Source organism: Girardinichthys multiradiatus, chromosome 1, assembly GCF_021462225.1.
Source record: "Girardinichthys multiradiatus isolate DD_20200921_A chromosome 1, DD_fGirMul_XY1, whole genome shotgun sequence".
Classification (NCBI taxonomy): Eukaryota; Metazoa; Chordata; class Actinopteri; order Cyprinodontiformes; family Goodeidae; genus Girardinichthys; species Girardinichthys multiradiatus.
Window position 1 is genome coordinate 24,473,811 of NC_061794.1, and position 23,736 is coordinate 24,497,546.

Consider the following 23,736-nt stretch of genomic DNA (forward strand, 5'->3'; position numbering starts at 1 on the left):
AATTCTATATATCTATATATATATATATATATAGAGAGAGAGATATCTATATCTATATATATGTGTATATATATAGATATCTCTATATATATACATATATATAGAGATATCTATATAGATATACAGGGGTTGGACAATGAAACTGAAACACCTGGTGTTAGACCACAATAATTTATTAGTATGGTGTAGGGCCTCCTTTTGCGGCCAATACAGCATCAATTCGTCTTGGGAATAACATATACAAGTCCTGCACAGTGGTCAGAGGGATTTTAAGCCATTCTTCTTGCAGGATAGTGGCCAGGTCACTACGTGATACTGGTGGAGGAAAACGTTTCCTGACTCGCTCCTCCAAAACACCCCAAAGTGGCTCAATAATATTTAGATCTGGTGACTGTGCAGGTCATGGGAGATGTTCAACTTCACTTTCATGCTCATCAAACCAATCTTTCACCAGTCTTGCTGTGTGTATTGGTGCATTGTCATCCTGATACACGGCACCGCCTTCAGGTTACAATGAACCATTGGATGCACATGGTCCTCAAGAATGGTTCGGTAGTTCTTGGCAGTGACGCGCCCATCTAGCACAAGTATTGGGCCAAGGGAATGCCATGATATGGCAGCCCAAACCATCACTGATCTACCCCCATGCTTCACTCTGGGCATGCAACAGTCTGGGTGGTACGCTTCTTTGGGGCTTCTCCACACCGTAACTCTCCTGGATGTGGGGAAAACAGTAAAGGTGGACTCATCAGAGAACAATACATGTTTCACATTGTCCACAGCCCAAGATTTGCGCTCCTTGCACCATTGAAACCGACGTTTGGCATTGGCATGAGTGACCAAAGGTTTGGCTATAGCAGCCCGGCCGTGTATATTGACCCTGTGGAGCTCCTGATGGACAGTTCTGGTGGAAACAGGAGAGTTGAGGTGCACATTTAATTCTGCCGTGATTTGGGCAGCCGTGGTTTTATGTTTTTGGATACAATCCGGGTTAGCACCTGAACATCCCTTTCAGACAGCTTCTTCTTGCATCCACAGTTAATCCTGTTGGATGTGGTTCGTCCTTCTTGGTGGTATGTTGACATTACCCTGGATACCGTGGCTCTTGATACATCACAAAGACTTGCTGTCTTGGTTACAGATGCGCCAGCAAGACGTGCACCAACAATTTGTCCTCTTTTGAACTCTGGTATGTCACTCATAATGTTGTGTGCATTTCAATATTTTGAGCAAAACTGTGCTCTTACCCTGCTAATTGAACCTTCACACTCTGCTCTTACTGGTGCAATGTGCAATCAATGAAGACTGGCTACCAGGCTGGTCCAATTTAGCCATGAAACCTCCCACACTAAAATGACAGGTGTTTCAGTTTCATTGTCAAACCCCTGTATATCTATATCTATATAGATATATATCTATATAGATCTATATCTATATAGATATATATCTATATAGATATAGATATATATATCTATATCTATATAGATATATATATCTATATATAAAGAGATATCTATATCTATATAGATATATATATATATCTATATATAAAGAGATATCTATATTGATATAGATATATATCTATATAGATATATGTCTATATCTATATAGATATATATATCCATATAGATATATATATCTATATAGATATAGATATATATCTATATAGATATATATATCCATATAGATATATATATCTATATAGATATAGATCTATATCTATATAGATCTATATCTATATCTATATAGATATATCTATATAGATATAGATATATATATCTATATAGATATAGATATATATAGATAGAGAGAGAGATATATAGAGAGATATCTATAGATATAGAAATCTATATATAGATATAGAAATCTATATAGATATAGATATATATAAACTTTGGTTATCGTGGGGAGGATTTTTTTTTTTATTAATTAATTTGAGTATTTCAAAATAATTTGAGTCTACTCAACTTTATTGTTCCAGCACTCGCGGACAACGACGAACAACGGTTTGACGTTATCCGCTTTGAAATGGCGTTGAGGCAGTTGAAGACGCTGTCATTTTTTTGTTATTTTTATCATTTTGGTCACTTCAGCTTTTAAGTTTTTGGTCCAGTGCTAACTTCTGAACTTAATCTATAATTTTGCGCTTTGTTCAGTTGTTAAACAAAAATGTATTGCAGAAAAGTGTGAATAACTGACGTTGCATAATAAGGCCGCAGCAGGCCCCGGAGTTGCGTAAAGATTACGGCCGCTCTCCAGTGCTTGGCCCTGCCGCAGAGCTGCTATTTGGTGAGTCGCGAGCGGTTACAGGCAGCTTAGCCAGCGGACGAGGTTTGGATAGCGCAAGCGAAATGGTCATACTAGCTTCAAGAAACGTGTGTTTTACAATTAAAAGTTAAAAACAAACAGTTTTTTATGTTTGTGTCTTTATAAGTATTGTTGCTAAACCGTTTTCTACTAGGACTAGCGTTAGCATACATGCTTCTCAAGTCATTACTCTGCACTGTTTACAAACAGTTAGCTACCCTTACTGCCAGCAAGTTTGTTTTTTTCGAACATTCTAATGTTTTTCCAGAAGCAAACTGGCTCATATTAAATTCTGAAAAAAACTTCATAAATGCTGTATTACCATTGTTTGAATACATTTTGTAAAAGAGTTTTATACTGCAAGATATCCGTGACTTAGCGCCATGCGATTGGAAACAAATGTAAACATGTTTCGTTGTTAAGCTAGCTAAACTAATCTACGTTATTTCATAAAAGGAATTACTCTTTAAAGCTTCTTAGTAACTAGCATGCACCATTTCTGTATTTTTGCATATCCAATTAGCGGCTACTGACAAATTATTTTTTCTTCCTTTTTCATTTTGTTTTAACAGGTTTAGGTTGTTCCCGGCTAGACATGACAGTCCTGGAAACGAAGTGACACAGCTGGAGCCCAGTCCCGTCGTAACCACCACTTTATCAAATAGCTTCTACTGCTTGAGTTATATTTTACATTAAATTGCATTTTGCAAACGCATAATTAATATGGCGTCAGTGCCAGTGTATTGCTTGTGTCGCCTGCCTTATGATGTGACACGCTTCATGATTGAATGTGACATCTGTCAAGACTGGTTTCATGGAAGGTAAGGTTTTTGGTTGCTTATACAGATCAAAAATTACCATGTGTTGTTTCACAGTGTTATTCCACATGTTTTCTATACTGAGACATGTCTAAAAAGTATAGTTGAACTCTTGACTTCTTAGAATTAATGCACAATGCACATGTTTTCTATTCAGCTGTGTTGGTGTTGAAGAGGACAAGGCTACTGAGATTGACCAGTACCACTGCCCCAACTGTCAGGTCACCCATGGGCCCTCTGTTAGTAAGTTTATTTATTTTCTTTATTTTTTTGAAGGAATAATGTGAAACATTTTAGAAATGAGTCGAGAAAGGAGCCTGAGTGGATTTGTATTTCTGTAACTTGGGACTTAACCAACATTCTGTCAAGGTGCCACAATTTTACTTTGTCTTTAGTAGACATGGAGTGGTTACCGGAATCAATGTATACCAAGATCTAAAAAAGTTATGAGTTTAAAACTGCTAAAAATGTTCCCTTATACAGTTTCAACAGTTTAAATTACTTTAAGGAGGTGACAGAGTAATGCAGCATAATGCAGCAATACTCCTACCCCACTTATTGCTGCACACTGCTGGTGTGGCTGGCTGAATAAAAGTTTAACACTTTTCACTTGCTTACAGGAGAGACAAATTTAGCACACTTAAGCATATTTTAGCTTGTGAAAAATACACACAGCTATGGAGAGAAGACTAAAGGAGAGCTATTTAATTAAAACTTTATTAAAACTACAGTTGGTAAGCTATGAGGTGAACGTGTGTTACGCAGCAGATAGCCTGCTCTACCAGAGCACAATAAGCCCTCTAAAACAACTACTATATTCCAAGTTTTGCATCTGAATAAAAATGGCAATAAGTAAACGTCGTAAAAAGCATGTGCTATATAACTTTAATAAGAGTATGAATAATTTTTGCTTATCTGTTTTTAAATAAAACCAGTTAGATCATGTATAGTTTTCGTTGTTTGGGATTTTTACTCAACGTTACAATTACCCTGAAAATCTCACCATGCCTGATCCTAATCGTACATCTCTGAGGGTTTATTATTATTATTTTACCGTGTGCACTCATTGATCATTATTATTTTCTTCTTTATTTCCTCAGTGCGCAAACGGCGTGGAGGCAATAAACAGACAGATGGAAATACAGGCGTAGGAAGAGATCCCAGTAAGCCTGTAAAGACAGGGAGCCAACAGTTTGTCAGAGAGCTTCGTAGCAGAACATTCCCAAAGTAAGACCCTTGTCTGATATATATTTATTCATTTATGGCAAATCGTCATGTATTGAAATTTTGAAACATTCTGTTTTTCTGTGCTTTGTGGAATGTAGTGCCGATGAAATCTTGCTGAAGCCGTCCGGGGCTCAACTGACGGTTGACTTTCTGGAAGAGCATTCTTTCAGCGTTCCTGTCATGGTGTTGAGGCGGGATGGCTTAGGCATGACCCTTCCTCCATCCTCGTTCAGTGTCAGTGACGTGGAGCACTACATTGGTACGTTTCTGCTAAATTAACTACTTGATTTAGACACACAGCACTGCATTCGTTCATGACTTTAGATTTTTTATATGTAAAACCCTTGGCTCACCCATCAGCTCTTTAGATTTAGATGTACCAAACTTGGTTGTAATTTTGTATAGCAACCCTGAGCAACAGCTCTTTAAGCTTATTTTCTCTTTGTTTAATTTGCAGAGTGGACATGGCTCTATTTGCTATTACTTCTAGTTCTTTTATGTATAAACATAAATTCTTTGTTATAGCACCTTAACAGTCTTAAAATATTAGTTTTGCAATAACAAAGTGATAACTTAAAGAAGAAAATGTGTGGATGATTGACATCTCAGGTCCTACGTCAGATCTTTGGTGGATACATTTTTTTCCTGTTTCTTAAACAAATGCCTTTAAAATATAGTTTTTTCTCAGACATTTTAAACAGATGACACGCTATGCATGCAATCATGGTAGTTCAAGGGTTGTGACTAAAATATAATGAACACAACTTATATTTAATGAAACTATTTGTGGAATATCTTTGAAAGATTGGAGAGCTGTTGCTCAAAATATTTTTCAAAAATACTAGAAATCTGGGTAATTGGAATCAAAAGGTAAATAAATGTAGTGCAAGTAAAAGTTTATTTATAAAGCACCTTTTACAAATGTCACAAGGTGCTTTATAGATAAACGAGACACATATTTACAATACCGTATTTTCCACACTATAAGGCGCACTTAAAAACCTTTAATTTTTTCAAAAAATGACAGTGCGCCTTGTAATCCGGAGCGCCTTATATATGGATCAATTGGTTAATTGGTTGATCCATACTGGTTGTACACGGCGCTCTGTCAAAATGTTTCAGTACGACTGGTAAACTACAAAGCCGCACCGCTTGCAGCATTACGGCTACCGTAGTCAGGGGCGTCGCCGAAGTAATAGCGGTAAACACATATACTGTGCTTACTCCTAGTCCAACACCACTTTTGTGTGTATAACGTTTGAATATACTGTTGCAGGAATTGCCTGAACTACAGGTCCTTCTCAAAATATTAGCATATTGTGATAAAGTTCATTATTTTCCATAATGTCATGATGAAAATTTAACATTCATATATTTTAGATTCATTGCACACTAACTGAAATATTTCAGGTCTTTTATTGTCTTAATACGGATGATTTTGGCATACAGCTCATGAAAACCCAAAATTCCTATCTCACAAAATTAGCATATCATTAAAAGGGTCTCTAAACGATCTATGAACCTAATCATCTGAATCAACGAGTTAACTCTAAACACCTGCAAAAGATTCCTGAGGCCTTTAAAACTCCCAGCCTGGTTCATCACTCAAAACCCCAATCATGGGTAAGACTGCCGACCTGACTGCTGTCCAGAAGGCCACTATTGACACCCTCAAGCAAGAGGGTAAGACACAGAAAGAAATTTCTGAACGAATAGGCTGTTCCCAGAGTGCTGTATCAAGGCACCTCAGTGGGAAGTCTGTGGGAAGGAAAAAGTGTGGCAGAAAACGCTGCACAACGAGAAGAGGTGACCGGACCCTGAGGAAGATTGTGGAGAAGGGCCGATTCCAGACCTTGGGGGACCTGCGGAAGCAGTGGACTGAGTCTGGAGTAGAAACATCCAGAGCCACCGTGCACAGGCGTGTGCAGGAAATGGGGTACAGGTGCTGCATTCCCCAGGTCAAGCCACTTTTGAACCAGAAACAGCAGCAGAAGCGCCTGACCTGGGCTACAGAGAAGCAGCACTGGACTGTTGCTCAGTGGTCCAAAGTACTTTTTCGGATGAAAGCAAATTCTGCATGTCATTCGGAAATCAAGGTGCCAGAGTCTGGAGGAAGACTGGGGAGAAGGAAATGCCAGAAGTCCAGTGTCAAGTACCCACAGTCAGTGATGGTCTGGGGTGCCGTGTCAGCTGCTGGTGTTGGTCCACTGTGTTTTATCAAGGGCAGGGTCAATGCAGCTAGCTATCAGGAGATTTTGGAGCACTTCATGCTTCCATCTGCTGAAAATCTTTATGGAGATGAAGATTTCATTTTTCAGCACGACCTGGCACCTGCTCACAGTGCCAAAACCACTGGTAAATGGTTTACTGACCATGGTATCACTGTGCTCAATTGGCCTGCCAACTCTCCTGACTTGAACCCCATAGAGAATCTGTGGGATATTGTGAAGAGAACGTTGAGAGACTCAAGACTCAACACTCTGGATGAGCTAAAGGCCGCTATCGAAGCATCCTGGGCCTCCATAAGACCTCAGCAGTGCCACAGGCTGATTACCTCCATGCCACGCCGCATTGAAGCAGTCATTTCTGCAAAAGGATTCCCGACCAAGTATTGAGTGCATAACTGTACATGATTATTTGAAGGTTGACGTTTTTTGTATTAAAAACACTTTTCTTTTATTGGTCGGATGAAATATGCTAATTTTGTGAGATAGGAATTTTGGGTTTTCATGAGCTGTATGCCAAAATCATCCGTATTAAGACAATAAAAGACCTGAAATATTTCAGTTAGTGTGCAATGAATCTAAAATATATGAATGTTAAATTTTCATCATTACATTATGGAAAATAATGAACTTTATCACAATATGCTAATATTTTGAGAAGGACCTGTATATGTGATTAGAAGCTCAGTGTGTGGGGTGTATGTTTCGTGTGTGTGTATGGAAGATGTTGACATTACTCCTCCGAACAGAGGTGGCGCTGTGTGCTGCCGTAGCTGAGAATCAAGAGTGAAGGAGTGACGTCGGTATTATTGTGTGTGTGGGGTGGGTAGAGACAGCGACCGGAGCAGCGGTGTATGAGTCTGTAAGCCCTGTGTTTTTACGTGCTGCAAAGTCATTAAAAAGAACCCCGAATCTCGTCAACAACTCAGTGTTTTGATGCTGTTTCTTCATGCTCAACTCAGCAACGTATGAGTGAGGGAGTTAACCCCCGAGGAAACTAGTAACTTCGGCCCTGGAGAAAGCGTCTCCCCTGTGTCATCAGACTACGGTCAGGGGACAGAAACAGGAAAGGTTAACAGTACTAACGTTTGATTTAGTGCATCAAACTGTTTCTTTTACGTGTTTACTGAATCAGGGAAAAGTTCCCTTTCACGTTTTAACTAACGTTTGATTTCAACTTCAACTTCATAGACTCCAATGCATTCCTAACGTGCGGTTGGCTCTATTCAATAGATTTCTATGTAGAGGAGATCTTACCATGAGAGTGAATGGAGTTATCAGAACGCTGGTTTGTAGTGTATTAATAAAGTTTGACTGACTGACTTATCTGACTGTTTTGTTGACATTCTCTTTAGCACAGCTCCATCTAGTGGATGCATAACGCAACCCCAGTCAAACGTTTGACTGCAGAAGCTTCTATTCTATGCGCCTTATAATCCGGTGCGCCTTATAGTGCGGAAAATACGGTATATAAAACAGAAATACAAAACAGCAATAAAAACCTAGTTCTGACTAAAAGCTTCTTACTATTAGAACTTCTTTAGCTGATTTTTAAAAATGTCCACAGAGTCTGGTGCTGTTTGTAAAAATAAGTGACTTTGAGTTCTGAAGCGTGTGTTTGGGACCATTCATATGGTTCTGATAAGGATTACCTAGGACTGCTAGAGGTGGCTCATGTTTCATTCAATTCAGCAAAATAGGAAACATTTTGAAGGTTAAGGCCACCATTTGAAAATGGACTCTAAAAATGATAAGTAGAGCAGTGACTTTAAAACTAGGTTTGTATGGGTTCCTGTTTTGGACCAGTCAGAAGTCTTGCGGTGGAGATCTTGACTAACTGAAGATCAGCCAGCCTGTTCTTATTCAGAGAAGTGAAGAGACCAATACCATAGTCAAATCTCATAGACATAAAAGCAGAAATTATGCGTAGTTCTTTTTTTTAAAGGTTGTTTTTGGGAAATCAAACTACAGTTTTATTTACAATGTTCTAAATGAATCAGTTTAATTTTAGCGTTTGTTAGAGAAATAGTTTTCATTCCTGTGTGGTGATGCCTTTGGTTCCTTGCTCTAAAATGTCTAAAATCTGTTTATTTGCAGGTTCAGATAAAGAGATTGATGTTATTGATGTGTCTCGTCAATGTGACCTGAAGATGCGACTAGGAGACTTCGTTGAATACTACAACAGCCCTAATCGGGACAGAGTGCTCAATGTGATCAGCCTGGAGTTCTCTGAAACTAGGTACCAGAAGGAAATTACAAACAGAAACAGTAGAGTTCCTGGTTGTACTTGCTGTGCCGTAATTAATATGTTTGGAAATTGACATAGGCTCTCAAATTTGGTGGAGACTCCGAAGATTGTGAGAAAACTTTCATGGGTGGAAAACCTCTGGCCTGAAGAGTCAGTTTTTGAACGGCCAAATGTGCAGAAGTACTGTCTGATGGGAGTAAAGGACAGCTACACAGACTTTCACATTGACTTTGGTGGGACTTCAGTATGGTACCATGTCCTGAGGGTGAGAGGACATGTTATTTTTAGTTTGTGTTTGGGAAGTTTCACTTTTTGTTTGTTTTAAAGAGTTCTAATTAAATCAACATTATTTTTTATAAACTTGTCTTTCTATGTTTACTCAGGGCGAGAAAATCTTCTATCTAATTTCTCCCACCCCAGCCAATCTGGCACTTTTTGAGCGATGGAGTTCCTCATCTAACCAGAATGAGATGTTCTTTGGGGATCAAGTTGACATGTGTTACAAGTGTTCTGTCAAGCAAGGAAACACACTGTTCATACCAACAGGTATTAATGGATTTTTGTTATGTATCAGGAAAGGGTTTTTGCAGTCCTGTCAGATATTCTGTGTCTAATTCGGCCAATGTCTGCAACTACTGCTGTACTGAACTGTCAGTATCTAAGTATACAAACAAATTATTTGCTACAAAAAGACAGACTTATGGGACTTAATGTGAGCTAAGTGTAAATGAATTAACTTTAATGTTGTCTGTTTTCCAGGATGGATTCATTCTGTGCTGACTCCCGTGGACTGTCTGGCGTTTGGAGGAAACTTTCTGCACAGTCTCAACATTGACATGCAGCTGCGGTCAGTCTTCTAATAACTCTCCATCCATTTTTGACTGAAGTATTTTGGTTTTAAAAATACTTATGATCTTCACTTTCTATTAAAAGTGAAATAAAATCAAGGGGTGAATGACACATTGTGTATTTTCTATTTTTTTTACGCTGTCTCAACCAAGACAAATGTGACTTTTGTGATGGAGGCAAACGGTTGTTTGACTTTCAAGACATACAGCTCAGGGTTGGTCCTGACTGACGCAATTTATACTACTGAAAAAATAGTTGGAGAATATATCCTTGTTGAGGCAAGCCAATAATCTGGTTAGATGACTTGGAGGGTGAATTTTTTTAAAGTTGACATGTTGACAACATCTATCTGACCTACCTCCTCCACTGGTCTCTATGTGTTACCCTTTCAACCTTAATAGTAAAAATACTAAAACGACTTATAGTAGGAACACATTTTTTAAAGAAGTCTTTAATCTGGGCCGGCACGTGGAGTAGCGGGAGAGCAGGCATCCCATATCCAGACGTTAATAGTCTTTAATGCCACCTGTCCAGGGTTTGATTCCCAACTTTGGGACCTTTCCTGCATGTCTTCCCTCGTTCTGCCCGTTTCCCATCCGATTACTCTTAGTCTTAAATTTAAAAGTCTTAGATTTAAAAACAAGCGTTTTCATCAAATGTAAAGAAATTTTCTTTGAATGTTATGTTTTTAAATATTTCCAAATATGCAGGACTGTGTATGTTATTTCTGTGTAATATATTGTTTACCTTTATTGTGTATAGTATAACGAATGCACTTATTTTTTCTCATACATAAATCATTGCATAAATCACTAACTTTGTATGCCTTCCCACTATGGGCCTGTTCTGTGCATTTGCTTAAATGGCAAATAAATGCGATTGCAGCTGAAACCAGGTATTAACATACATTGTATGAAAACATGTTTAACCTGTTTTTCAGCATCTGACATTGAATAAGACTAAACCTTCCTTGTTTTAGGTCTGTTAGGATGACCAAAAATATTTCTGTTTAAATGCCAGAATAATGAGTGTTTTTAATTTTTTTAAAGAAAGTTTTATAACTTTTTTCTAAGTCAGTGTGAGCAAGGCAGCCTACGAACCTGTTAACACCTACCTCGGACAGTAACCGATCCAGTGTTCAGGGGTTTTTAGCAGCAACAAGGACAAATGAGGAAGTTGTCTCCTTATTTCGCCGCTGCTGGACTCTAGTTGCAAGCACGGGTTTAATCATCAACCAAGTCGGTGCCAATCTCTGGGAAGTCGACATCCTCAGCCAACTTCTCAGCAGTCTGAAATTTATCTGTTTACTGTGCCAGTACGTACGACATGTTGGAAACATTTAAACAAGAGTGCTGAACAACTTTGACTTCATGAAGACTAGACCAGCTGATCATCTACACAGATGTATTACTGAAATAACCACTAATGTCCAACTTTGCTTTGGGGTCATTTTAGGGCGTATGAAATAGAGAAGAGATTAAGCACAGCCGACTTGTTCAAATTCCCCAACTTTGAGACTGTATGTTGGTATGTTGGGAAGCACCTTCTTGATATATTCAGAGGTGAGGAATTTCAATACACATTTTATCACTTTTGAGTTTTTCTGTGAACTTTTTTTGGTGGTGTGACTTTGTGTCCAACGTTGTGTATCCTCCAACAGGACTGAGAGAAAATCGCAGACACCCTGCCAGCTACCTTGTTCAAGGAGCTAAGGCCCTGAACAACGCTTTCCGCACCTGGACGCGCAAAGAGGTACATTTATACTGACAGTTTTTGCTTTTTACTGTTTTACTTATTTTGGTATTTCTTTTCTAATGGGCTTTATTTGCTGTGTTTTAAAACAGAGAACAAGGTTTCATTGTGAAAAATCAATGATTTGAGAATAGGTGTTGGAACAAAAACTGTTTTCTTAATACATTTTTATATACATTATTGCATAAAATGAATTGAAACTAATCTCACTGGATACTTGTATTTTAAAAGACAGAGTTTTATAACAAAATGTAAATAATTTTTCCAGGTATGAAGATAACTTAATTCTTAAAGAGAGGGAAGTGAGGGGTTCCTTGTTTAGTGTTTAGTCCTGAAAATGATTAGTTTGTGACAACAAGAGAATGTACTGTAACATGGATTCTTACTCAAAACTGTCATTTTTTTATTTATTGTGTTATTATTTTTATCCACATATCTGCTTTTTGTGAGATACTTGGTCATAGTTTCTCTGAATTTACCTGAATTGTTCTTTATATATTATATATTATAATATTGCATAAGAGGACTGATGATCTTCTGCACTCAGGCCTTAGCAGATCATGACATGGAGATACCAGAGACAATCAACACTCAGACATTAATAAAAGACCTGGCAAAAGAGATTCGTCTGGTTGAGGTGATTTCTTTTAATGTATTTTTAGAAAAATAATTCACACACCGTTTATTCATTTTTAGTAATAAACTATATTTTATTTCATTAGGATATCTTTCAGCAAAACATTGGTCGCACAGGACCTCAGTTTCCTGGTGCTCCACTATCCAAAGCACCCCTGAGCGCCGCTCAGAACTCGGGACGCCCCCCTGGAAAAAAGAAAGGGCCCAAACATAAGGAGGTGTTGGGGGGGTTTGGGCCCACTGGAACCAAAAAGAAAAGTCAGAAAGGGATACTCAAAGCAGAAGCAGGAGAACTCGAGCTCATTGAGATCCATGCCAAACATACCCTCAAAAAATTTCAACCTGGAAAGTCCAAACACAAGAACAAGGTATGTACTTTCTCAAATTTGTTGAAGATGTGGTTATTTAACAAGTCTAAATGTTTTGCTGTTGTTTCTAATTTCTGTTTTTACAGCTGGAGCTGCCGTTAGAGGAGTTCGAAGGAAAGATAAATAAAAACAAGCTTAAACTTGTCTTGACAAATGGGAAAATCCAAGGGTAAGCACTGATGCTCTTTTAAGTTTGCAGCAGTTTTGTACCTTCTGATTGTTTTTTGTTATATTATGCCTGTTTTTTCTTTAATGAGTTAGTAAGAAAGATGGTAGCAGTAATGGTGCAGGAAGGGCTGGAAGCTACAAACACCTTGCCACAGAGGGATCCAGTCTATCTGACCTGGAGTCTGAGGATGAGCTGCAGATTGATGAGACTCCACCTCCTCGACGCAAACCTACTGGACCTAACAAGAAAAAGAAACTAAGTGGCAAGTATTGGGATTAAACCCAGAAAAGAAAAGTTCAGTGTTCTGGTTTCAAAGGTACATGGCTGAGGTAAACTAACAGTGTAGAAATGTTCATTTAGGTTTACCGAGGAAGTTGCCCAGAGCTAAACCTTGTTCTGACCCTAATCGCATCAGGGAGCCAGGAGAGGTAGACTTTGACATTGAGGTGAGTTTTATTTTGTTACAGACACACCGGTAGTGATTAGGGATGGACCGGCAGGCGTTTTTCATGATATCATACCCTTCAGTAAAAATACCGCAGTATAGCAGGAATTACAAAAATATAACACGAAATCTGCTAAAGGTCATGCAGACAAGCAGCAGTTGTTGCGCCTGTTAAAATTATATAACATATTAATACAGGTATACTAATGTCATCTGTAAAATTTGACTCTTCATACTTTTGCAACTGGAAATATTTTCATACAGCAGAGTTTCATTTTGGTGTAAACAAAGTAAAAGTGTAGTAGCTCCCCTGACTGCAGTGTAGTAACAACTGGGGGAGGCGTAGTGCTGTTACTTGATACATTTTGGAAAAACTGGTAATTTCTTTACTTTCTCTAGTATCTTTTTAAAAGGACTTTGAATCTTATGAATGGTGTGACTATTTTAAATCGTTGGCATACCTTGATATCACCAATGGGCTCAAGCCTACATGCGATGATACTCTTGTAAATCCAACTGTCGATGCCATATTTACGACAACGTTTCAATTATACGTCCGTCAAAAGATGAAGATTTTTCTTCACTTTTTTTTTTTTTTTTTTAGCTACAGCTGTACAGATTTTATTACAGAGACTGTTTAGCTTTGTTATATTCTAGATGGAACATATAAAACTGTATTATTAGTTGGCTTCGCTTACTGCTTCCTCCTTGTGCTGAAGGTTATTGGCTAGTTATACAAAATAATTTATTCTGATGGTTTGGCTACCCTAACAGAAAGCCTTTCAAATATTGATTGATTTACCTGAATTTCTGCTTCCACTGTTTTTTATTTTACTGTTCAGCTCTTTTCCGTTAGTAACAGTTGCCTGATTGGATTTCTTCCTTCAGGAGGACTACACGACTGACGAAGAGGCGCTGGCAGCTCATGGAGTAAAAGGCGGTGCCGGTGGCATCCTTGACTTATTAAAGGCCAGCAAGCAGGTGGCAGGGTTAGACTCTGCAGCTCTCAGGTTTGTTGACTTGAGCGTTGATTGGTTTATTAAAATTGTTTTCTGTTTTTATGGATGTTTGCAGCATGAATCTGGATAACTTTTCCTGATACAGTTAACTAGAGTTTTAGAACTGTTTAATATTTTAAGAAATATTTGTTAGGTTGTTTTTGTTCAAATAGAGTGCAACATTCTTACTGACAAAAACAATCGGATGTATTTTGCGTTTAATTTATTATACATTTGTTAATGACAGTGCAGGGCTACTAAGGTGCTAGAAACATACATGGAATTTTGAAAATATTGATGTACTTGAGGAGGATTTTTTTATACTGTCCTTTATTAAATTTGAAGATCAGATTGAGACTCTAATGGCTTATTTTGTATCTTAAATAGCTTTTCATGACAACATTAGGATATTACTTAATAAAAGGATTTTTAATACGTAATAGATGTGTAATGTCTTTGCTTGTACAATCATGGGGAAGACTGCTGATTTGAGAGCTGTCCAGCAGACAGTCTCTGACAGTCTCCAGGAGGGTAAACACAAAAGGTAATTCATAAAGAATATGGCTGTTGTGAGGGCTGAATATTAAGTGAAAGAAAAAATGTTGTTTGAAAAGGTTAGACAAGTAACGGGTATATTTGGAGCTTTTTTAATTTGAACAGCACCTGTAATTGGTGATGTTTCTTTCTGCTTTCTGTTTAGTGAGGAAGCACCAGCCTCCCCCAGCACTCGAGATGCCATCCAGGGTATGCTTTCCATGGCCAACCCTCCTTCGTCATCCTCCTCTTCCTCATCTTCATCCCCCTCATCTATCTCTGGAGGTCTGACAGAGGGATTAGCAGCCGTTAAGGACAAGGGTGGCAGAACTGTGTGGGTGACAGGAGGAATCAAGAAGAGTGCAAATCCTGAGAAAAAAGCAGTGATTCAGCGGCCCGGTAAAAGGACAATTAAAAGGCCAGCCCGTCACATTACTGATGAAGACAGTCCAGATGAGCAAGAAACACTGGGGACTTGTTTTAAGGATTCAGATTATGGTGAGCACAATAATGGGTTGTCTCTGCTGCTCATATTTATGCTAATCAAAGCATGAAAGTGTATTGCTTTTAGACAAAGTAAAGAATTGTTAATTCTCTTCAAGTTTACCCTTCATTGGAGTCTGACGAGGAAGATCATATTAACAAGACGAAGATGAAAAGAAAGAAAAACTGGGATGACACACCCTGGAGCCCAAAAGGTATGTCCTTTTTAAAATGGCAGCTATACCAGCCAGATTTTCTTCTCAGCTTCTTGATTCTAAATGTATGAGTTGCTTTTACTTGCAGCACGGGTGATGCCAACGCTTCCTAAACAAGATCGACCAGCCAGGGAAGGAGCTAGAGTTGCTTCTGTAGAAACTGGCCTTGCAGCAGCTGCTGCCAAGTTGGCACAACAAGTGAGCTATTAAAGAAAGCCAAGTGTCACAAACGTGCTCTGTTCAATAATATTGAAAAGGTAAAGAGTCTTGTTTCCTTCTGTTTATGATTCAGGAACAGCAGAAACCTGCTAAAAGGAAGTACACCAAAAAGCAACGTCCTCCTGCTCCCGTTGTAAGTCCTCCCCCTGTCCAGGCTGAGCCCACCCCACCCTCCCCAACACCTGCTCCAGAGTCAGCAGCAGATGTCAGCCCAGACAGGAGGATGGATTATTTCTCTGCCAGTCTGTTAGACCATGAATACACAGCAGGGCCAGGACCTTTTGGCCCTGGAGGCCCGAGGGGCAGTGGAGCCATGGCCCCTGGTGTATTCCTCTCTTCCCGACGACCTTCCATGTCACCTCAAAACAGCAGTTCTCATGCCGGTTTATCTCCTGCAGGCTTAGCCAGCCAAGGAATAACAGGAATCGGTCAAGGTAGGCACCGACCTGAATTACACTACCTTGTTTTACACTTTTTTTAAATGTCTATTTTTTTAATTTACTTATTCTTTTTTGCTTTTCTGTAGGTAAACGGCCAAAGAAAGGTCTCGCCACTGCAAAACAGAGACTTGGAAAAATCCTAAAAATTCATCGCAATGGGAAACTTCTCTTGTGAGAGATTTTTGTTTGTGGATGATGACTTTAAGAATGAAGATTAGGCCTCTGAAGTTGGTCTGAAGAAACTAGAGATGGTTATCTATATTTTGTACTTTTGTTTAACTGTTTTCATTTGTGATCAACTGTCATCATATCTTGCCCTCACCGATTTTCTGCCTGACTCCACCTACCACAATCTGCGTCAAGGTGTTTTCAGAGGCACATATGACTTCAAGTAAAATCACTGTAATGTCCTGGAAGCACTCTTTATGTGGTGAATTGTTTTTACTGCCACATATTTGATACTGACAATAGGCACTTTTTTCTAATAATTTGAAGGAACGTTTACACAGATTTTTCACAAATTTACAAAAAAGGGTGATTTTTTTTTTTTTGTTGGTTATTTTTACAAGTTGTGTTTAGGCAAGACTTTTAAAGGGAAAACGCGCATAAATGTGCAAACGTTTAAACGCTCTCAGTAGTTTTAGAGTTGTATTTAGCTGTTTTATCCTAGTTTTTGTAAGCCATGCCCCTGTTTTCTATTCTACTCTGTAAAACAAACGGTTGTATTAATCCCCCCATTAAAGACATAATGCTACACGTTATTATTTCTAAAGCTCTTAACATGATCTCAAAAATTCTCAGCCATCTTAATTTCTGGACACCATCATTTAATTTTATTTATTCTTCGTTTATTTATTTACCAAGGTAGAACTTCATAACTTCTAAGCCTTTTCTAATGTAGCATGTTTTGTCCCTGTCTTTGTATGATCAAATATGATTGTTAAATATCTTAAAACGTATAGAAAAAAAACTTTCCACTGCTATTTTAGGTTTTTTTTTTTGTTTGTTTCTTTTTTGTTTAGATTTTAATTTGACAATGTAAATATTTGTATTATTTGTAATTTATATTGCTAAATAAAATTAAAAAAAGAGCGAGTAGTTTCCTGCATGTTGCCGTAATTTGAGCACCAAGTTTTGGCAGCTTTCTTTGGTCGGACGTAGAGACGTTTTCACAGAATGTACTTGTCATAAAATGTTGGAGGTGTAGTTTAAAGAGTAAAAATATTGTGAAGGTGCAGGATATGAATTATATGTAAATATATGTTTTAATTTAAGTTCTTTTGTAGTTCAAAAACTTTCAAATTTTTCATAACTTGTACATGATACATTGTTGGGGAAACATGATAGTTCTTTTTTATATTTGTATTCATCAACTGTCATGTTCATGTTGTCTTGTTGGTGTAATGTTAGATCTGTGCTTAAGAAGAAGCTGTTGGTAAATTTCATGCATTTAGTTTTATATTGTTTATACTTCCTTTGTGAGTGCTGTGTGTCTTTTATTTTTCATGTGTTTTGCTTTAACCTGAAAAAGATCAAAGTTCATTTTTGCTCATGTTATTTGAGGAACAATTTTTTTTGTATTTTTAAAAAGAAGGAAAGTTAGATTTTTTTCTGGCAAATCAATGCTTTTTTGTTCACTATACTTCTCAGTTTTCCTGACATTTGAAAAAAGGGATTTAGGTATTTTTCTGCTATACACAATGAATATTTTGTTGTAATAAACACATCTACTCATAAAAGACTCCTTCTGTGAAAGTGCATTTTTATTATTTGTACTGGAATTAAGATTGCACCTTTTGTTAGCAAGTATCCATTGAGTACCCTTAAGATTTGTGTCACTTATCTAGTGAAAGATATTTTCTTGAAAACTATGAAAAATGAGAGTCGCAAAGAACCACAGGTTACAACATTCTCTCCGCTTAAAATAATAATATGAAATACAGGCAATTTTTGTGTTATAAAATGGAAGAATAGAAATATAAATTTACGAGTTTCTTTTATTTCCATGTTGGAATGAATAAGTTCAATCACTGCAGAAGATCAACAAAAAAATTTATCTCTTTTAGATTCCTTGACAAGCACCTGTTTCTGAGACTGGCATCTCTAGGTGGCGCTGTTTTTCTCTACACCTCAAAGCTGCTGTCAAAACAAACAGATGAACAAGAAAAGGCCAAAAACGTCTAAACTTTTGATGGGTTTACATGAGACTAAAGATACTGTTACACCTCTTACAGTGCGGTCAAGAAGATGTGTATTCTATGTGTCAGAATATGAGAAAATGTACCAATTTTTTATTCCTCTCCCAGTGATCATTGTGTTTTTATTTTAAATATTGAAAGAAATTCAAACCAAATTCAAATTGCTACTCATTTGTTTTACCACAATAAACTGCCTTTATTTAAATTTAATATTGTGTATTTTAAAACATTAATCAATTAACCACTTTTTTTTTGGTTGTGTTTTTTGTTGCTTTTTATTACTGGTTTCTGACAAGAATCTAATTGCCAAAACACACTTTAATTTTGGTTTTGAGAAATGACTCTTTATGTTCTTAGTTAAACACACTTTACCTCAACTGTCTTTAGACATCAGGTGAAGAGGCTGCAGAAGAGGTCCAAAGAGGACCTGGAGCCTTGAATGCAGATCAGACACAAGAGTCTTAAAGCCCAGTGTAACTATATGTGATTCTGCAACACCTCTTGAACATCTCTGTGGAAGACATTCTGCCTTGTCCGAAGGCTCACCTATCAGTCCTCAACCACTAGAGACCTGTTACCCTGACACCCCATATCATGAAGGTTCTAGAGAGGCACACCGGCTCTGTTCTTGGGACTGTTTTTGGAGATAATTTAGCAAAGAATGATGTTTCGAAAAATGAAGAACATGGTGTCAATCATGTTGCAACAGTCTCGTATTACAGTAAAAGTGTCTTCAGTCAGATGCTTCTTCAGATCTGCTGTAAAACCGATTGCTACAGGAGATACTTCCTCCCCACAGCCATCACCATCTACAACAACTCCTTAAAGAAACTTAGATAGTAAGAGCAACTGCAAACTTTAATGTCCCATTGGGATTGATAACGTAATTCTAAACAGAATTGAATTGAAATTGGATTCCTTTAACAGTGTCGTTTCCTTGGGAGGTTCGGCATACTTTCATATTTTATTTTTTGTTTGGGGAATTCTTCACTTTGCTTTCAGTTTTAAAACACATCATGAGTCTGATATGGACGAGGCTAATAAGTAACCTGCTTTTATTAATACAAATGAAACGAATGTCTAACAACAACCACTAGGGAGTGCCCTGGGTCAACGCCAGCAGCAGGTATTCTCGCGAGATCCGAACTATCCTACCACATTCTAGTGCAAGATGGTGAAGTAGATGAAACACGCATTCGAGGTAAGCGGAAAGGCTTATTCCATACCATCAATGCCGACATGGGTTTCTTCTATGTCTAGGCACACATTTTCCCAACTCCGTAGCAACCGTTGTTTATAAATCGCATGTCATTGGATCAAAGTGCAGGAACTAGCCTATGCTGAAGGGTGAAGTATACATTCTTTGCTATGTATACCGCCATGATCTGACGGATGAAGCATTGTGCGCAGCTCTCAGTGCTAGTCTGCTAGCTTCCCGAAGCTCTCAAACATACCCGCCGCACCAACACAGAAGTTTGCTGTGTATAGGTATGTGAATCGTTCTAAAAGCCAAAGGCCCGGTCACGTATTATCTAGCATCAATTCTCGTTAGTATTTATTGTATAATTGGCAAGCGTTAAGATGTGAATCTGTTCCGGAACTTGACTTTTCGCTATTTGCCAACGATAGCCTTCAAAGCTAAAAGAAGCCGGAGGAACGTCGCTAACGTAACTAGCCATTAACTCTGCTAACGTTAGCGCCAACACCAGCTTGAACTGCGTAGGCAGCAACCCGAAAACCCCAGTTATTTGATTTAATATAAGTCAAACTAACCAAGGCAACTCTGAATCGTAGTCATGCTACTCGTACTCAATATGTTCCCGGAACTTAGCCGGGCTTTTTTCTCATGTAGGATTTAATTGTCTGACTTGGTATGTGACGTTGTTTTGGTTAATATTTACACTGAAAACAGGAGCTTCATTATGTCAGATTCAGTTTGCATTTGCACTTTAAATTTGACAGAACAAGCCGTAAAAACTGTAAGTAAAAGCAGCCAGACCTCTTGTAATGTAGATTCACAAATCTCAGATTACTTACACCTGCTCACCTGCTAGGTAAAGGAAATGTCTCATTAGCCATTGACGTGACAATAGTTCAGGGCTTGTAGCATATTGGCATATGATGGTAACAAGAGGAGATGCTGAAGTTAGTAATCATATTGTTTGTAGTGATTTTTGAACGCCCTGCTTGGAATTATTGGGATATTTCTAGATAAAAGAAAAACGATGCCCAGATTTCCGGTTGGTTTAAGTTATTGTGAAAAAGACACTGCAACAAACTCAGGTTGCAACCATGTGCCAACACTAAACTCGTCAAAATGTCAAAAATGGTAGCAAAGTGGCCACAGCAGCTGGTCCTTAAGTCTATTATGTGTCTGAATTTCTGTTGTATGGCTGCAGTTAGGCATAAAAGCGTGACTCCATCCTGTCAGCTTGGTAGTTTACAGCAGTGTTGTTTTTGAACATGTCAAATTCCTTGTTGACTTATGTTTGCCAGGTCTAACTGGTCCACCTGATCACAAGATCTCACTCGAGTTGGTAAAAGCACGCTGCAAAAATCCGCAGTAATTGCAAGATGTTGCTGTGTAAATATTCACAAAAAATCTGAGGAATGCTACTAGCACTCTGTTGAATCTGTGCCAGAACGAATAATGGCATCTCACATTGGAAGGGTGCCTTAAAGTTGTAATTCAAGTTACCTTTAAATGTATCTAAGTCATGTTTCAATTACTGACCCCTGAAATGTCATGAGGACTTGACCGGTTGAACATCCAGTCTTTAATCTTATTTTGTTTCCCTTTTTTTCTTGTTTTAAAACTCTTACAGAAAAAAAAAACAACGTTAATTTAGTTTCTGGAATGTACTCAAGATGTTGGGAGCCTGGATGTAGTCATACACTTTGAAATATTTATTGTAACAATTAAGATTTGCCATAGGTTTTAATGGGATTAGGTGGTGCAACAGTTGTAAGCAGTGTTGCTTTGCAGCCAGAAGGTGCTGGAATCACATCACAGCTGGGGCCTTTCTGTGTGTTTTACATGTTCGCTTACATGTTTCCCTCTGGCTACTTCCCACAGACTGAAAAAATGCATGCTGGGTTGATTGGTCTATCCAAAAAGCCATTAGGTGTGAGGCTGTGCATACATGGTTGTCTTTAACTACTTAGATTAAATTAGATTGTAGAATGTTTAGAGCCAAGTTGACCAGCTGTCATCAAGCCATGCCCAGATATAATATCATCTGTTTAGTGCAAAAATCAGTGGCATAACTTCATCTTTGGCTGCAGTTAGCTGTGGCACTGTTGCTGATATTACTAGGAAGTTCTCGGTCTGCCTTATGTTTTTCCTAATGCATAGTTACAGTGTTGTGGTTTAAGTGTGTGTATCTGTAGGTTATCTGTTATCTAACTTAAATGCATACATTTTATTTTCAGATTGTTTAAAGAAAGTGAAAAGCTATCCAATGGAAGTATGGTGTTGCTGTTGAACCAAAGCATTTTCTGGTATGTACCTCGAACATCTTTTGTGCTTGGTTACAGTGCATTCATGTTTTTCCCATAAACATAAGTTATTGTTAGAAGTGCCAGTTTATCTCTACTTGTGCTTAATATTAACAAACTGCAGCTCATAAAGAATAATGGTGACAAATATCTATGAGCAATGTGAGATTTATTTCAATTTTATTCAGTTTAGGAAAAGGACAGCTAACCTCTCTGTAGACCCCACACATCCCGGACACAAACTGTTTAGACTTTTACCTTCAGCTCAGCGCTACATTGTGCTATTTGCAAAAAGCAGCCACCGCAGAGTCTGTTTCCTTCCCCATGCTGTCTTTCTAATGAGCTCTTGACAGTTGGTGTGCATAGATTAATACCATGCATATTTGCACTAATTGAACCTTGTCCCTTTTGTGAAAACGCTGTATATATACATATTTACAAAAAAAAAACAATGAAATTTAATCTTTATTTCCCCTTATATATTTATATTTAAAATGTCTTCATTAAGAGCAAAGTGGAACCAAAGTCAAATTCCTTGTTTGTGTGCAAAAACTTGGGGAATAAATCTGATTCAGACCTATTTATATAGCTTCAGTTCATAGCACCTATTGTTTTAAGACACCTTACCAAAAATAGTTAAACCAGTCATACAAACAGATTCCAAGTCGATTTCATTTAACAATGCAGACTATGTCTGCTTTGGTGTGTCCTATTTATTTTTGGATGTTAGTTTTATCTTTATCTGAGATTGATATATCACACAATGATGGGTTCCCTTTTCCCTTCTTAGTTAAACCTCAATTTTTTTTTTGTATTCAACTACTGTGACCTAATACTGCTAAGAAGCATGAAAAGAACTGAACAATACATTATGATTTTTTTGGCCCCGCTCCCTAAAACTTAGTCAAACTTTTCTGAGATTCTGCGAAGCTGCCTGCTTTGCTCATATAGTAAAAAGTATACAACATCAAAGTATTGATTAGGACTGCTGCCTCTCACTGACTGAGCATGAGAATCATGGGCATAGAGACAGAAACCCCCTTTTCCGAATTCTCTCTAGTGACACATTCACGAAGCTCTTCACGTCTTCTCGAATCTCTGCACAAGACGAGCACAATGAGAATCCATAAAAGTGGGAAAAATTAAGTTGATGATGTTGATAAAAAGGCCTGCTAACAATGTCTTTTAGAAACTGTGTCAGTATTTAAAATTGTAGGCTGAATATTGTGAATTGACTGTCTAAAAATAAAATGATTGCACACCTCTACGGTGTTATGATGGGATACTAAAGCTTTTCCAAATAAACAGAGTATTCTTTCTCTGGATAAGTCCTTAAGTCTTACAGAAACTAATTTGTTCAGTAAAATTATGTATTAATTCTCACTGTTTGATAACATAAAATAAAAAATATAATATCTGCTTTTATTTCAAACAGAAAATCAACAATTCCACTATGCTAAAATAATATAATTTATTGATAATTGTAGTTATAATGTTGTTGTATTTTTTAGATTTTGACCATGTCTTGCGCCTAGCAGCATTTTTTTATTACAGAGAATTTTAGACAGGAAAAATGTAGTAACCTTCTTTCAGTCAGCTGACTCGGTAGTGTGCAGCAGCGGGGTGTGTGGGAAATGGGATGTGATACTCTATGCTTTATAAAGCTGGAGAAAACTGTGTCCACATTGGCATTTTTTCTGGCATCTTCCGTAGGAACAGCATGATGGAAAATTGTAGCTGTTTTATTAACAGTAACTTTTTTAAAACATTGGAATACCTTAATAATGTTTACCAATCCATGCCTCGTCAAACTTAATCAGTAATTGTGACTGTTTTGTAATATAGTTGTAGGATAAATTAGATTTAACTTCAAGAATGTTAATATATTTGTGTCTCATTGTAATTAAGTTAGCTGTTGGAAAAAGAAAAAAAAAAACCTACACTTGAGATGACTCGTCTAGTAAGTGTGACAGAATTATTATCAGCAACATAAAAAACCCGTCAATACTGATTAATTCCAGTTCCAAATGCGTCTACTTTATTGAATTATTCATGGGTGCAGAAATAACAGTAGCTTTGTTACGCTCAGTGAGTCCACGGTAGCTCT

General features: G+C 37.7%; 2 protein-coding genes across 3 annotated transcripts in view; both read left to right on the top strand.

Annotated features, from left to right (window-relative positions):
- The first annotated feature begins 1,993 nt into the window (after positions 1-1,993).
- phf8 (PHD finger protein 8) lies at positions 1,994-17,674 on the top strand. Of its 2 annotated transcripts, XM_047374514.1 has the most exons (22): positions 1,994-2,289; positions 2,880-3,128; positions 3,283-3,368; positions 4,226-4,352; positions 4,451-4,611; positions 8,675-8,816; positions 8,904-9,090; positions 9,209-9,371; positions 9,585-9,672; positions 11,130-11,236; positions 11,335-11,426; positions 11,974-12,063; positions 12,149-12,430; positions 12,517-12,599; positions 12,692-12,861; positions 12,960-13,045; positions 13,933-14,054; positions 14,743-15,074; positions 15,179-15,274; positions 15,363-15,472; positions 15,567-15,927; positions 16,020-17,674. In XM_047374514.1, the coding sequence occupies exons 2-22, from the start codon at positions 3,031-3,033 to the stop codon at positions 16,106-16,108; spliced, it is 3,072 nt and encodes a 1,023-aa protein (XP_047230470.1). In that variant the 5' UTR covers positions 1,994-2,289; positions 2,880-3,030; the 3' UTR covers positions 16,109-17,674. The 2 variants fall into 2 exon arrangements, with proteins under 2 accessions (XP_047230470.1, XP_047230477.1); XM_047374521.1 differs by lacking the exons at positions 1,994-2,289; positions 2,880-3,128 and having other exon boundaries at positions 3,293-3,364.
- Positions 17,675-21,563: 3,889 nt separating this feature from the next.
- huwe1 (HECT, UBA and WWE domain containing E3 ubiquitin protein ligase 1) overlaps positions 21,564-23,736 on the top strand; it is a 42,531-nt gene continuing 40,358 nt past the window's right edge. Inside the window, exon 1 of the mRNA XM_047362324.1 lies at positions 21,564-21,632. The gene's annotated coding sequence lies outside the window, so the exon portion shown is untranslated. The remainder of the gene's footprint in view (positions 21,633-23,736) is intronic.

Coding starts and splice junctions, on each gene's coding strand:
- phf8 (XM_047374514.1), top strand. CDS start 3,031: ATGGCGTCAGTGCCAGTGTATTGCTTGTGTCGCCTGCCTTATGATGTG. Junction 4,353..4,450: donor CGTAGCAGAACATTCCCAAA/GTAAGACCCTTG, acceptor TGTGGAATGTAG/TGCCGATGAAATCTTGCTGA. Junction 8,817..8,903: donor CTGGAGTTCTCTGAAACTAG/GTACCAGAAGGA, acceptor AAATTGACATAG/GCTCTCAAATTTGGTGGAGA.